Raw genomic sequence first — 13,978 nt, 5'->3', positions numbered from 1 at the left:
TAAAAAGCTAAAGTGAATAGAGAGAAATACTGTTAACTGATAGTACATGGAGGGGATTATAATCATTGTAATGAAACAAGGTGTATGATTTGTTGAATGTAAAACTGATGATATGCCCTATAAACTTTTACACAATCCACAATAAAAACCTTAAAAAAAAACCAAACACCATGCCCAAGTAGGGTTTATACCAGAATGCAAAGACGGTTCAATATTAGAAAATCATTCAACATAATCTACCATATTAAAAATTAAGGAAAACAACCAATGATCATATCGATTGATACAGAAAAGACATTTGACAAAATCCAACACCCATTAATAAACACACTCAACAAAGTAAGAATTAAAGAGAAACTCCTCAACATAATTAAGATCATATACAAAAAACCAACGGAGTCCTGGCGTGGCACTGTGGGTTAATGCACTGGACTGCAAAGTCAGTTTGAACAACCAAGTCAGCAGTTCAAGCTTATCTTGTCACTTCTTGGAGAAACCCAGAGTTGCTACGGGTCAGAACCGACTTGACAGCACTTAACAACAGCAACATACAAAACGAACAACCAACATCACTCTCAACAGAAAGAAACTGAAATCATTCCCTATGCGAACAGGAACCAGACAAGGTTGCTCGTTATCACTACTCCTGGGTGCGTAATGTGCTGGGCTGCAAGGTTGGCAGTTCAAACCCACAAACCACTCCTCAGTCACCATGAGTCAGAATCGATTCAATAATTTAACAACAAGAAGTCAACAGTGTGTTGGAAGTCTTAGCCAGAGCTATAAAGCAAGATTGGGAAATTAAAGGCATCAAATTTGGTAAAGAAGAAGTAGAACTCTATGTGCAGATATGATTCTATACACAGAAAATCACAAAGACTAAGAAAAAAACTACTGGAACCCACTGGAAGCTTCAGCAAAGAGACAAGATACAAGATCAATATACAAAAATTAGTAAGATAATTCTATAATAATCAAGACAGCTCTGAAAACTAAATTAGGAAAACAATATCGTTTACAATAGCCCCAAAGGATCAAAAACACAGGAATAAATCTAACCAAAGAAACAAAAGACATAAACAAAATTAAAACACTACTACAAGAAACCAAAAGAGTTTTACAAAAATGGAATATGCCATGCTCATAAATAGGAAGACTTAACATTGTGAAAATGTCAATACTACCCAAAGCAATCTACAGATACAGCACAATCCCAAGTCACAGTCCAAAAACATTCTTTAATGAAATGGAAGAAACTTTATATGAAGAGGAAAGACACCTCAAATATACAAAGCACTGCTTAAGCAAAACACAAAGTGGGAGACCTCTCACTCCCTGATCTGAAAATTTACTAGAGCCACAGTGGTCAAAAGAGCCTGGTAGAGGCACAATGGAAGACAGATAGATCAATGGTACAGAATTGAGAGCCCAGAAGTAAACCTATCCACATTCAGTCAAAAGTTATCTTTGACAAAGGGCCCAAATATTAAATGGAGAAGAAAATAAGTCTCTTCAACAAATGGTGCTGGAAAAACTGGAAATCGATTTGCAAAAGAATGAAACAAGATCCATGTCTCAAACCATACACAAAAACAGACTCAACATGGATTAAAGACCTAAATGTAAAACCCAGAACTATAAAAACGATCAATGAAAAAAACAGAGACAAAAAAACTATGGGGGCTCTAATAAATAGCACACATATACTATCAAACATTGCAAAAAACACACAAACAATGTAAGACAATGTAGATGACTGGGACTTACAAAAAATTAGAAACTTGTGTACATCAAAAGATTTCACCAAAAGAGTGAAAATGGAAACCAAAGGCTAAGAAAAGCTTTTCTGCCATGATGTATCAGACAAGGGGCTAATCATCTTTAAAATTTATTGAAAACTAAAACACCTCTACAAGAAAAAAATAAACAGCCCAGTTAAAAAATGGTCACAGGACAGGAACAGACACTTCACCGTGGAAGAGATTCAGACAGCCAACAAACATATGAAGAAATGTTCACGGTCATTAGCCATTAGTTGTTGTTGCTAGTAAGTGCCATTGAGTCAGTTCCAACTCACAGAGACTCAGTACATGGTTTCTGAAGAGCAGCTGGTAAGCTTGAACTGCCAACCTTGCAGTTCAAAATGACTTTGCAGTCCAGCACACTAACCCACAGTGCCAGAACAGAGATGCAACTCTTAAAAAAAACAAAGAAATATCATCTCACACCAGCAATAACAGAGAACAACAAATGCTGGCAAGGGTGTAGACTAGGACCCTTGTATATTGCTGGTCTGACTATAAAATGGTTCAACCACTCCTGCTCAGCGTATGGCTCTTACTAAGAAAGTTGGAAATATTAATACCCAGCAATCCCTCTACTTGGTATATATTTACGAGAAATACAATTCAGGGCATGAATAGATATCTGCACACCAATGTTCATCACAGCATTATTCACAATAGCAAAAAGATGGAGACAGTCTAAGTGCCCATCAAGGAAAGAATGGATAAATAAACTTTGGTACATACACACACTGGAATTCTATGCAACCTTGAAGAATAACAATGAAGCTATAAAACAGGGCATAATATGGATGAACCTCGAGGACATTATGCTGGATGAAATTAGTCAATCACAAAAGGACAAATATTATATGAGACCATTACTGTAAAAGCTTAAGAAAAAGTTTATATACTAAAATAAATATTCTTTAATGGTTACCAGGGGTGGAAGGGAGAGGAGAGTAATTCACAGACTAGAGGGTAGACATATGTTAGTAGCTTGGCTGACAGGAAGGTGATATACAAGGAGGGGGAGAGCAATACACAAAAAGAAAGAGGGTGGTAGATGAAAAATGAAGATAGGGAAACACTTAGAGAGGTATGCATGAGCTAAAAGGGAGAGAGATAAATGATTTATATACAACCTTGGAACAGTGTTCTGTGAGTAGATACACAAAGCAAGACATAAGCGGAATGAGTAAAGGAGAGGGAAAAATATTTGTGTTTGTCTTGTGGATATTGGTTTCCTTTGCCTACTACTGTAAAATAGACATTTATGTGTGATAGAAATGAATAATGGGACTTATGATTACAGGAAGTTTATAAGCCCATCTTCAACCTATACCTGACTGGAGTTGCTAAAAAATTTAGAATTGGCCCAAGGAAATTGCCTTTGCAGAATATGGGGCCTTAGGTAGAATCCTGAACTCCACCCAGAACCTTATGAATTGTGACATTTCCACTTGAAAAACATATGCAGACCAACCCAGAACTGTTTATTGAAAGAAAGACATGCAGAAAAATATGTGGTTTGGCTATTTGAATATCAAGCAAGCTGTTTGCTTAGGAGGTTTAAAGGCAAGAAAAGCCAGACCATCAGGGAAAAACCCCAATGAACTCAAACGGAACCCATGAGCAGTCTAGTATGCTCACTGGTGAGTGGAAGTGGGGGAAGTGCAGCAATGAAGACGTGGGCTGAGTTTGGTCATGTTCCATTGATACCCGTTGACTGTGAGATGACAGAAGAGGAAGGCCTGGCTAATCTAAAGTTTAGGGAGAAGTGAGCCCACAGGTACTGACTTAGTCACTGGGGGCTAGAGCTGAGAGTGCAGTGGCCAGACGGTCTGAAGTGCAAGCAAGTGTGCATGAATTCCCAAATTTGATGCTAGTACTCTTTTGACCTAACTTGCATGGCTAGCTGACCAGAACTCAATCAGATGAAGAGAAAGATGATTGAGACAGTGAGCAAGTGTAAATTGCTACAATTTGATGAACTGGACCTTTGCTTATGGATGCAGTTACTCAAAATTCCAACTGGAATGGAAGGATTCTTCATATCAAGAACAAGCTTGTTTCCTCAGTGCACTGGGTTGATAGGTATGGGCAATCTAGACATTCGTGGTGTGGTGCTGGGGTTAATGTGCCAGACTGCAAAGCCATTTGAATTGCAACGTCGGCAGTTCAAGCTCACCAGTCACTCCTCGGAAACCCTATACAGGGTCACTATAGGTAGAAACCCACTGTATGGCACATAAACATACAACATAAAGGTATGAAGTGGCTGGCTTACAAGCTTTCATGAGTGCACTTAGTTTCAAAATGAGGGGGAGTAAGGAAGAATCCCCACTGAACAGTTTTCCTTTTCTTCAGATTTATCTGGTAAAAGGGATGGAAGATGATGGTGATAGGATTTTATGATTCAACTATTCAGTAATTGTTAGCAGGACTAATTGTGATGAACACAACTGTAATTGTATAAGTTATGTAACTACAAGGGAGGAGAAGTTAATCTTTCATTTCAGGAACAGAGGATCTCAGGACCATTAAGCAGAAAGAGCATGAGTGGAGTGTGAGAGCCCTACCTAGAATTGTGGCAACAGCAGAGACAATGGGAAAGGCATGGGGAGATAGCGCAGTTCCAGGCTCTAAGCTCACAGATTTAGTAAGGTTGTGTGGCCTGCAGGCAGGAGGTTGGCTTGCAGAATATACCCTGAAGACATTTAAATGAATATATATTTTTGTTTTGTATGTATGTACATCACAATTTTTTGCTTTGTTCATCTGTGAAATATAAGATGTTAAAAGGAAGCTAAAGGTAGGAAGTAGCGTAACTATTGTTGCAGGAAGGGGGCTGTAATAATTGAAATGAACAGAGTGTTTAATTTGTTGAATGTAAAGCTGATGATTTTGTCTGCTAAGCTTCACTCAATTCTCAATAAAAAGTTAAAACATTATGTTTAGGGAATTAGTCACAAGAGGACAAATAGTGTATGATCCCACTTATCTGAAATAGACAAATGTAGAGGCATCAAAATGTATCCATGGTTACCAAGGAAGGAGGGATAAAGAAAAGGGCATGCATTACTTAAGGGACACTGAGTTTTTGCTAAAGGGAGTGGAATCATATGGAAAAGGATAGCGATGGTTGCACATGATTAATGTAATCAATGTAATTGAGTTCTGTATGTTAAAATTGTTGAATTGGCAAATGTCTTGTTATATTTTTACCACAATAAAACATTTTTTTAAAGTAATGTGGACACAACAATATGAAATCTTATTTTGTTTTTAATTGTCAATTTATTTTTAAATTCTTTCCGTTTTATTTCACTTAATTCACAAGGCAGTTTTTTAAACTTGAAGTAAGTTTTATGGTTGAAATCTCCAGAAATATTTTTAGGTACTACCAGAATAAATTTAAAATTTTTTACCAATCTTAAATTTTTTCTACATTTCTAAAACATGTTAGGAGTCCTGGTGTGATGATGTGTGTTAATGAGCTGGACTGCGAAGTGGTCTGAACTGCAACATCAGCAGTTAAAGCTCACCAGCCACTCCTCAGAAACCCTACACAGGGTCACTGTGGGTCACAACTGACTCAGTGGCACTTAACAGTAGCAGCAAAGACATGTTATTGTGGTACTGTGGGATAAAGTACTAGACTGGAAGGTCAGTTTGAACACAAGATCAGCAGTTTAAACTCACCAGCCACTCCTTGGCTTGATATCAGAACTTGACTAGAGGAGTGTGACTAGAGGAAACAAGTATAAAATTGCTACAATTTATTAAGTTGATCTACACTGATGATCGTAGCTCAAAATAACAACTGAGAAGGAAGAAGTCTTCACATCAAGAATCAATCCTATTCCCTCTATACACAGGGTTGATAGGGACGGGCAACTTAGACATTGGCTACCTAATATTGTTGTTGTTGTTGTTAAGAGCCATCGAGTCGGTTCCAACCCAGAGCGACCCTGTATAGGGTTTCTGAAGAGCAATTGGTGAGCTTGAACTGCTGACCTTGCATTCAAATGGCTTTGCAATCTGGTGCATTAACCCAAAGCGCCACACGGGGGAACTAAAAAGGAACAAACTGACTGGCTTACAAGTTTTCAAGAGGGAATTTAGTTTTAGAGTGTGCAGGGGAAGGTAAAATCCCCATTGAGTAGTTTTCATCTTGTCTAGATGGGTCTGGTGAAAGAAGATGGGGGTAAGATTCTAATGTTTCAAAAGTGAGTAACTGTTATCATGACTGTGACTGTCACAACTGCAAAGGTATAAGTTTTGTAACAAAAAGAGGGGAGTAGTTTATCTTACAGTCCAGGAACAGAAGACCCTAGGACCATCAACGGAAAAGAACAAGAATGGAATATGGGACTCTATCCAGAGAAGCAGCAACACCAGATATGGAGGTAAAAATGATGACATCAAGAGATGGAACAGCTGAGGACTCTAGACTCATGGAAAGAGAAAGGCTGTGTGTTGGCGGCTAGGAGGCAGGCTTGCAGAATGTGCCCTTTGGTTGTTTAAATGATTATATATTCCTGAGTGTTTCTCTGTACACCCCCCCAAAAAAAGACCAGAGGGAATAGAGGCAAATATTGCATGGAGGGAATAATGCATGGAGGGAATTGTAATCATTGCAATGAAACAATGAGTTTGTAAAACTGATGTTCTCCCATGTAAACTATCATTCAATTCACAAGAAAAACTTCAAAAAAAAAAAATCAACAATAATTCCTAATTAATAAGTCCTATCTGACTCTACTAATTTAACATTAATCAAAGTTGAAATTTTCCTAGTTGCCTATAAAGTCTACAATCTGATATTTCAACTTTCTATCAATATAGGGAACTAATTTCTTCCCCTAAAGAGTAGTTTAAATTTAGCAACCTAGCTGTAAAATACAGACCTACCACTCATTTTAGAATATAAGCAGTTAAGTTTATTTTTCATTTCAAAGTATATTTATGCCATTTCAAAGTATATTTATAAATCTACTTTTCATTTCAAAGTATATTTACGTTACGTGCTATTGACTCAGTTTCAATTTATAGAGATTTTATGAGGAATGGGTGGTAGGTTTGAAGCATCAACCTTGCAGTACTTATCCTATAGCACCCCATGATTTATACCATAGTAAAGTTTATTAATAAATAGGGCTGGGATAATGACCTTTATATTTGCATAGGCATTACTGAACATCACATAATTTAATGTGTAAGTTTTATAAGAGTAATGTAAAGACCCCACCATCACTCCTTATTACTTTCAAAAAATTTTGACTGCAAATCCTGAAAATTACTGTAGATTAATTTTAATTTCATGCATACAATTAGATTAAAAGGTTTACCATGTAGCCCAAAGACTCTTTCCTTCTAAAGGGTTTTAATGAGATTTAAAAAAAAAAAAAAGCCATTGGGGTTGTTATCTGCTCTTTGCTTCACAAAACATGACTGACCCAGATTTCAACTTACAATTGGTTTCAGGCTTCATTCAGTGAGGAGAAACCAACCTTCATTTGGAATGGTGGTGCCACTCTCTGGCCACATGAGCCAATCACTTTAGCAACATTCAGTCTCAGTTTATCCATTTATAAGGAAAAAACTGGTCTATAAAAGTCTTAAAGTCTCTTTGTTCATTTCTAGGATCCTGATATCGTAGCTAAGCTTTACAAAAACACCACCTGCCTCATTTCAGAAAAACATCTTTGTGGCTTATATTTCACATGCAAGTATGATACAACAGCACACATAGAAGAAAACACAAAAAGAGAACCAGGGCAAAGGAAAAAAAAAAAAAAATAGGGAAGCAAAAGCAGTAGTTGTTACATTGGTAGTTGTTACAGAGTCAGTTCTGACTCATAGTGATCCTATGCACAACATGCTAATGTTTCACTCTGTTGTGCAAAACAATTGTGAGATTGGTGTAGGACCAGAATTAGCCTTAACATAGCCCCAATACTATCAGCTACATTACTAACATACATATATCTATAAGTTGTTGTTGTTGTGTGCCATTGTGTTAGTTTCCACCCACAGTGACCCTGTATAGGGTTTCCAAGGAGCATCTATAAGTAAGTCAGATTAACCATTTCCTTCTTTTAAACCATGGTTCCCAAAAGCTGATTAAACTACTCCCTAAAAGCAGCCTTAATACTTTCTACTTAAAGTCATTCAAAATGCAAATATAATAAACATACTTCACTTTGAAAACCTGTCTAACAAAGTAAGTTTTATCAAGAAATTACTTTTCCAATAATTTCCTCAAGTTTACCACCTCAGTATTTCTCAAACTCAATAGAAAACACAGGAATGAGAAAGACAGCAACAAAAGCCTCACTTCCCACTTGATGCCAGAGGCACAGACAAAGAGCCCAAGTGGAGCACAGCAAACTTGAACCAGGAGAGTGAACACAGTGAAAGCACTCTGTGGTCCAGTCCTCTCAGGGTTCCGGGGCCAGGCAAAGAAAGTGCAATTGAAATAGGCCTGTCACAAGCCTTCTTCAAGTCAATTCCCCAATTTGGAAATTTTCTAAATCAAATTTCAAATAAAGGGCCTTGGATTTGCATGAGGCAAGGATACTCACGGGCTTCTCTTAATTTTTGAGGACCCAATTAGGTATGAAAGTATTACTAAATAAGCGACTTAAAACTGGTTATTTGCTTTCAGAGTTACTCGAAAATTTATATTAAATGACATAGACAAAATTATGCAAACCATTTCTTCACTTATATACAGATAACCATAAAGCATTATTAAAAGAAATGAAAGAAAATCTAAATGAATAGAAGGATATTTGGTGTTCACAGACTGAAAGATGACAATATTACCCAAAGCAATCTATAAAGTCAATGTAATCCCCATCAAGGAGTCCTGGGGTGGCACATCAAAACTCTAACAACCTTCTTTAAAGAAATGGTAAAGTCAAATCTACGAAGGGCTCCAATCCTTAGCCATTAAACTCACTACCATCAAGTCAACTCTGCCTCATAACAACTCTATAAGGTTTCCGAGGCTGTAAATTTTTATAGGAGCAGGCAGCCTCATCTTTCTGCGACAGAGAAGCTTGTGAGTTTGAACAATCAACCATGCAGTTAACAGTCCAACACCTAACCCACAGTGCCACCAGGGCATCATGAATAGCTTAAGAAATCTGTAAGAATAAAAAACAGAAGCACACACTTATTTCAAAATATACTAGAGAGCCACAGTAATTAAAACAGCCTATTGTTAGTGTCCTTGAGTTGGTTCCGACTCATAATGACCCTGCACAGGGTTTCCAAGGAGAGGCTGGTGGGTTTGAAGTGCAGACCTGCTGTTAGTAGTTCAGTGTTTTTCAAAGGCACTACACCAGGATGCCTAAAACAGTCTTTGTTGTGTGTGCTGTCAAGTCGGTTCCAAATCTCAGCAATCCTGTATAGGGTTTCCATGGAGCGGCTGGTGGGTTTGAACTTCCAACCTTGTGTTTAGCAGTCCAGTACTTATCCTACAGTACCACACTTTTAAGACCAATGGGACAAAATTGAAAATGAGGAAATAAATCCATACATATGATTTTTGACAAGTATGCAAATATCATTCAATTCCATTATGCAGGAGAATGAATTAAGATCCAGGTCCCTCATACCACACACAAAAATCAGTTCAAAATTAATCAAGGACATAAATGTGAAAACTTGTTAAGTACTATCAAATGAAAACTATAACCATAAAATTCTTTTAAGAAAAATGTGGGGGTGAAGTTGTGGGACCCAATATTACTAGGTAAGACAAAAAAAATCTCCAGCAACAAAAGAAAATAGATAAATGAGACATCATAAAATGTAAATACTTCTGTATATCAAAGGACTTTATCAACAAAGTGAAAATACAGATTGGGAAAAAATGTCTACAACAACAAAGACAAACAATTCAAAACAATGGACTTGAACAGATTTTTTACCACAGATGATATTCAAATGTCCAGCAAGCTTATACAAAGATACTCAATGTCATTAGTCATTGCTGTTGTATGCTATCTTTGCAACTCACACCAACCCTTGAGGACAACAAAGCAGAATTGCCCCAAAGGATTTCCAAGTTTGCACCCTCTATGGGAAGCCGACTGCTTCCATGGAGTAGCTGAGAGAGTTCATACTTGTAACTCCTGAGTTGGCAGTCAAGCACTTAACTGCACCACCAGAGTTCCTTCTTCAGCTATTTAAGTGCTGCCAGAGTGGTCTCCAACTCAAAAGGACCACACAGGACAAAGCAGTACTGTTCCATAGGGTTCTGAGGTTGTAAATCTCTACAGGAACAGATAGCTTCATCTTTCTCCTCAGAGTAGGATGGTGGTTTGAACCACAGACATTGCAGTTATCAGCACAATGTTTAACCCACTGTGCCACCATGGCTCCTTTCCTTAGCTATTAAATCACTGTCACTGATTCTGACTCATGGTGGTTTGCCACTGAACTGGTTCCAACTGATAGTGGTGATAATGATTTGTCATGGAGTCAGTTCCGACTCACAGGGACCCTGTACAGGATTTCCGAGGCTGTAAATCTTTACGGGAGCAGAATGCCTCATCTTTCTCCCGCAGAACTGCTGGTAGTTTCGAACCTTGAGGTTAGCAGCCCAATTCGTAACCACTATGCAACCAGGACTCCTATTTTAACTAATAACAACCCCGTATCGGGACTCAGAAACTGCTGACTCTTTGTAAGAGCAGACAACCTCATCTTTCTGCCACAGAGCAGCTGTGGGTTTGAACTGCTGTTGTTGTTAAGTACCACCAAGTTGGTTATGAATCATAGTGGCCCTGTATAGGGTTTCTTTAGAGCAGCTGGTGATCTTGAACTGCCATCCTTGAGGTTCAAACCAACTTTTCAGTCCAGTGCATGAACCCACACTGCCACACCACACCAGGACATGGAACCCTCTATGTCGTTGTTGTTAAGTGCCATTGAGTCGGTTCTGACTCATAGTCATTCTAGTCAAGATTTCCCAGGAGTGACTGATGGGTTTGAACAGCCATTTTGCGGCTCAAACTTGGCATCCAGAGCTTACCCTACAGCGTCATACCAGTACTCTGCAACCCTCTCTAGAGTTTCCAAAGAGCAACTACACAATGAGATACTACCTTATCTCAATTAAAATGGCAACGATAGCTAAGGAAAAAAAGCATTGTGAGGATAGGAGAAACTGAGGTTCAAAACGCTATATAGCCATTGTGGAAACAGTCTGGTAGTTTCTCAAAAAATTGAGAACAGAACTCTCATATGACCCAGCAATCCCTACCCAATAAGGAAGATAAAAAACTGGAACCAACTCAAAGGCACTTAACAACAACAGCTAATCTATAGTGAAGAATTTCACATGGATAAGCACAAGTCAAAGTCAGCCCAGGCTTACCTACTTACCCTGCCAGAGATTGCAAATTTGAAAAGAGACTCTAATTCTGTAGGAGGTGCTGTGGAGTTGGGAGAGAAACAGATGCCCATCAGATTTAGAAGCATATATAATCTTTGATGTGGTGGAAAGTAAGTGAAAACTCTTACCATAGATTAATTAGGTAGCACAAGTATGCCCTGCTTACCTTGCTTATTGCCCAGAAGCAAAGGCAGAAACACAAACAGAAGACTGTATAACAGTGTTAGCTGCAGCAGCACTGTTCACAGCAGCCCAACGGTGAAAATCATTGAAGTGTTCATCAATAGATGAACAAAATGTGTTACATATGTAGAGTGGAATACTACTCAGCCATGAAAATAAAGTCTGAATGCATGCCGCATGTGGAGCATGAACCTTGCAAAAGTATGTCGATCAAAGAGTCAGTTGCAAATGGACAAATACTGTACAATCCCACTTGTATAAAACAGGCAAATGTATATATAGCAAACAGATTATTTGTGCAAAGGGGACAATTAATTTATGCTAATGGAGTGGAATAATATGGAAAACATTAACAATATGGATGATGGTTGTACAGCATGAAGAGTAGAATGGATTTCACTGACCTACTCACAAGGCAAAATTGTCAGATTGGCGAATACTTCCCATATATTTTTACCACAATTTAAAAAAAGTTTTTCCACAGAGTGTTGTAAACAACACACAATTGCAAAAATATCAGGCATTATGTTAAGAACAAAATAAGGAAAAGATTTAATATCATCTATTTTTTTTCTCTTTTTCAGGGAATTAAACCAGAAACAAGTTCATCATATTACATTACCTAACGTAGTGGTTACAAATCAGGCTGCTAACCTCAGGGTCAGCTGTTTTAAACTACCAGCTGTTCCACGGGAGAAAGATAAGGCTTTCTGCTCCGGTAAAGATTTACAGCCTCGAAAACCCTGTGTAGGGTAGCTATGAATGGAAACAAACTCCACTGAACACAAGTTAACAAAATTAACTGATTATGTTAATTAGTTGGTTAAGCACTAAACCAAGTAAGTCTCAAATGGAACCTAGAAAAAGCTCAAAAATAACCCTCATTAAGCAAAGTTTACAGCAACAAGCTTTCGTTTTACCATAATTGAGAATTGAGAAGCAAGGGAGAATGCGCACATTTTGAACCTGCCCTCTTCCACCTGGACTGAAAGCCCCAGGGTTTCAGGCAGAGCCAAGCAACAGCACGGCACTTAAGGAGTGTTTCCACTAGGGAAGTACTGCGTCTGGCACTTTCATCTGGAATGACCCTCATGACTTTCAGTTTTCTCAACAACTGAGACAGTTGTTCTACAAAACAAACCACCTCATCGAGTGTCTTCAAGTTGCACAACCACGGAGAGAAGAGTGCCAAATTCAGAGAGATCAGCAGAGGCCAACTGGTGGCTGAAAGACTAGTTTACAATATTCCCTTCCACTAGCTTCCACATTCTGAAGATGGACTCCACTTTTCTGGTAGCTCTTCACGGCCCAGAGTTTCCCATTATGATGTAAAACTCAGATTACCTTAAAGAACAAGTCTGTTCTGACCTCAAAGTCTGTCTTCAAGGCATTTAGGGTCCTTGGCCTCCATCAAAGCTGCAGTTACATGCCTGCATGAAAACTACTAGGAAACTACACTGCACTTCAAAGATGCCAGGCATTACTTTAAAGAACACATGTGGTAATTCTAAAAAACTGCTAAATAACTGTGAACTTTAATCTATAAACTCTACAGTCTGTAAATTCCATTTCAATAAAGCTGTTGAAAAAACTAAAGAGAATGACTTTCTAAACTGAAGATAGTTAAAAACAGCATTCTTCGGGATGAAGGCAAGAGACTAGCTCAGAAACAGCACTGACTGAACAAAACTGTGGTGCAATCACACCTGAAAGTTCTCTTGAAGAAAAAGCTGCATGAGACGCAAACCCCCAAAATTATAAAGTCCACTTTAAGACTATCAAAAACAGCTAAAGTCAGTGTGGATATTTTTCTCCTGCTGTTTCTCTCTCATTTATGATATACTATCCTAACAAGAACTACAATGTAGTAGAGCAACAAAGTAGGTATTGATACCAAAGCGTTTGAAGAATATTTCTCCAAAGTAAATAAATCCTGCCACTTCATACACTGTACTCCATATCTCCATCGCACGGGAAGGAAGACCTTTCTCCCAAACCATTTCCACAGTGGCGTATGTCACAGAGAAAATAAATAAATAAATAAATAAAAGCCCTCGGGAACGATTCCCAGGCTAAAGCTTTCCAACCGCCCTTCCACGCTCGATAACAAGGTGGGCAACGGCCTGTGAGGCACAGTGTCTGCCGACAACCATGCGTCAGGGCCCGAGCCCGCGGCCGGGGAGGCCCGGGCACCGCTTGGGCGCAGCCGCGCCGGGCAAAGACCCAACATTACGGGCCGCAAGCAGAGACTCCCCAGATGACCGACCGCCCGCCTGGCCCCGAAGCGCCCAATACCTCATGCTGTAAGCACCGGCGCCCAGCTCCTGCCCGATGCCCGAGAGGCTGGCGTCGAAGTCGTGCACCAACCCGGACTCGATCACCTCGTCCATCTTGAGCACCCAGGCCATCTTCCGGCCTCCGCGTCCTGGACGAAGGGGCCGGAGTTCCGCGGGCGCGTCCTGAGGGAGGGCGCGGGTGAAGCCTCCGGCAGCACGGCGAGTGGTCACCAGCGGCGGCACCGGTGGCGGCCGAGGCGGGAGCGGCCAGAGCCCCGCGGGCAGGGCCCGGCGAGCCCGGCGAGCAGCTGCAGCGGGAG

General features: G+C 39.4%; 1 protein-coding gene across 2 annotated transcripts in view; it reads right to left on the bottom strand.

The window, feature by feature from the left end:
• UBP1 (upstream binding protein 1 (LBP-1a)) overlaps positions 1–13,790 on the bottom strand; it is an 82,078-nt gene extending 68,288 nt beyond the window's left edge. For both annotated transcript variants that reach the window (XM_006851576.1, XM_006851577.1), the window contains exon 1: positions 13,678–13,790. In XM_006851576.1, the coding sequence (XP_006851638.1) occupies positions 13,678–13,790 (113 nt within the window). The remainder of the gene's footprint in view (positions 1–13,677) is intronic.
• Between the last annotated feature and the right edge of the window lie 188 nt (positions 13,791–13,978).

The sequence above is a fragment of the Chrysochloris asiatica genome, unplaced genomic scaffold (genome assembly GCF_000296735.1).
Source record: "Chrysochloris asiatica unplaced genomic scaffold, ChrAsi1.0 scaffold00030, whole genome shotgun sequence".
Taxonomy (NCBI): Eukaryota; Metazoa; Chordata; class Mammalia; order Afrosoricida; family Chrysochloridae; genus Chrysochloris; species Chrysochloris asiatica.
This window is presented reverse-complemented; position numbering and strand designations above follow the sequence as displayed.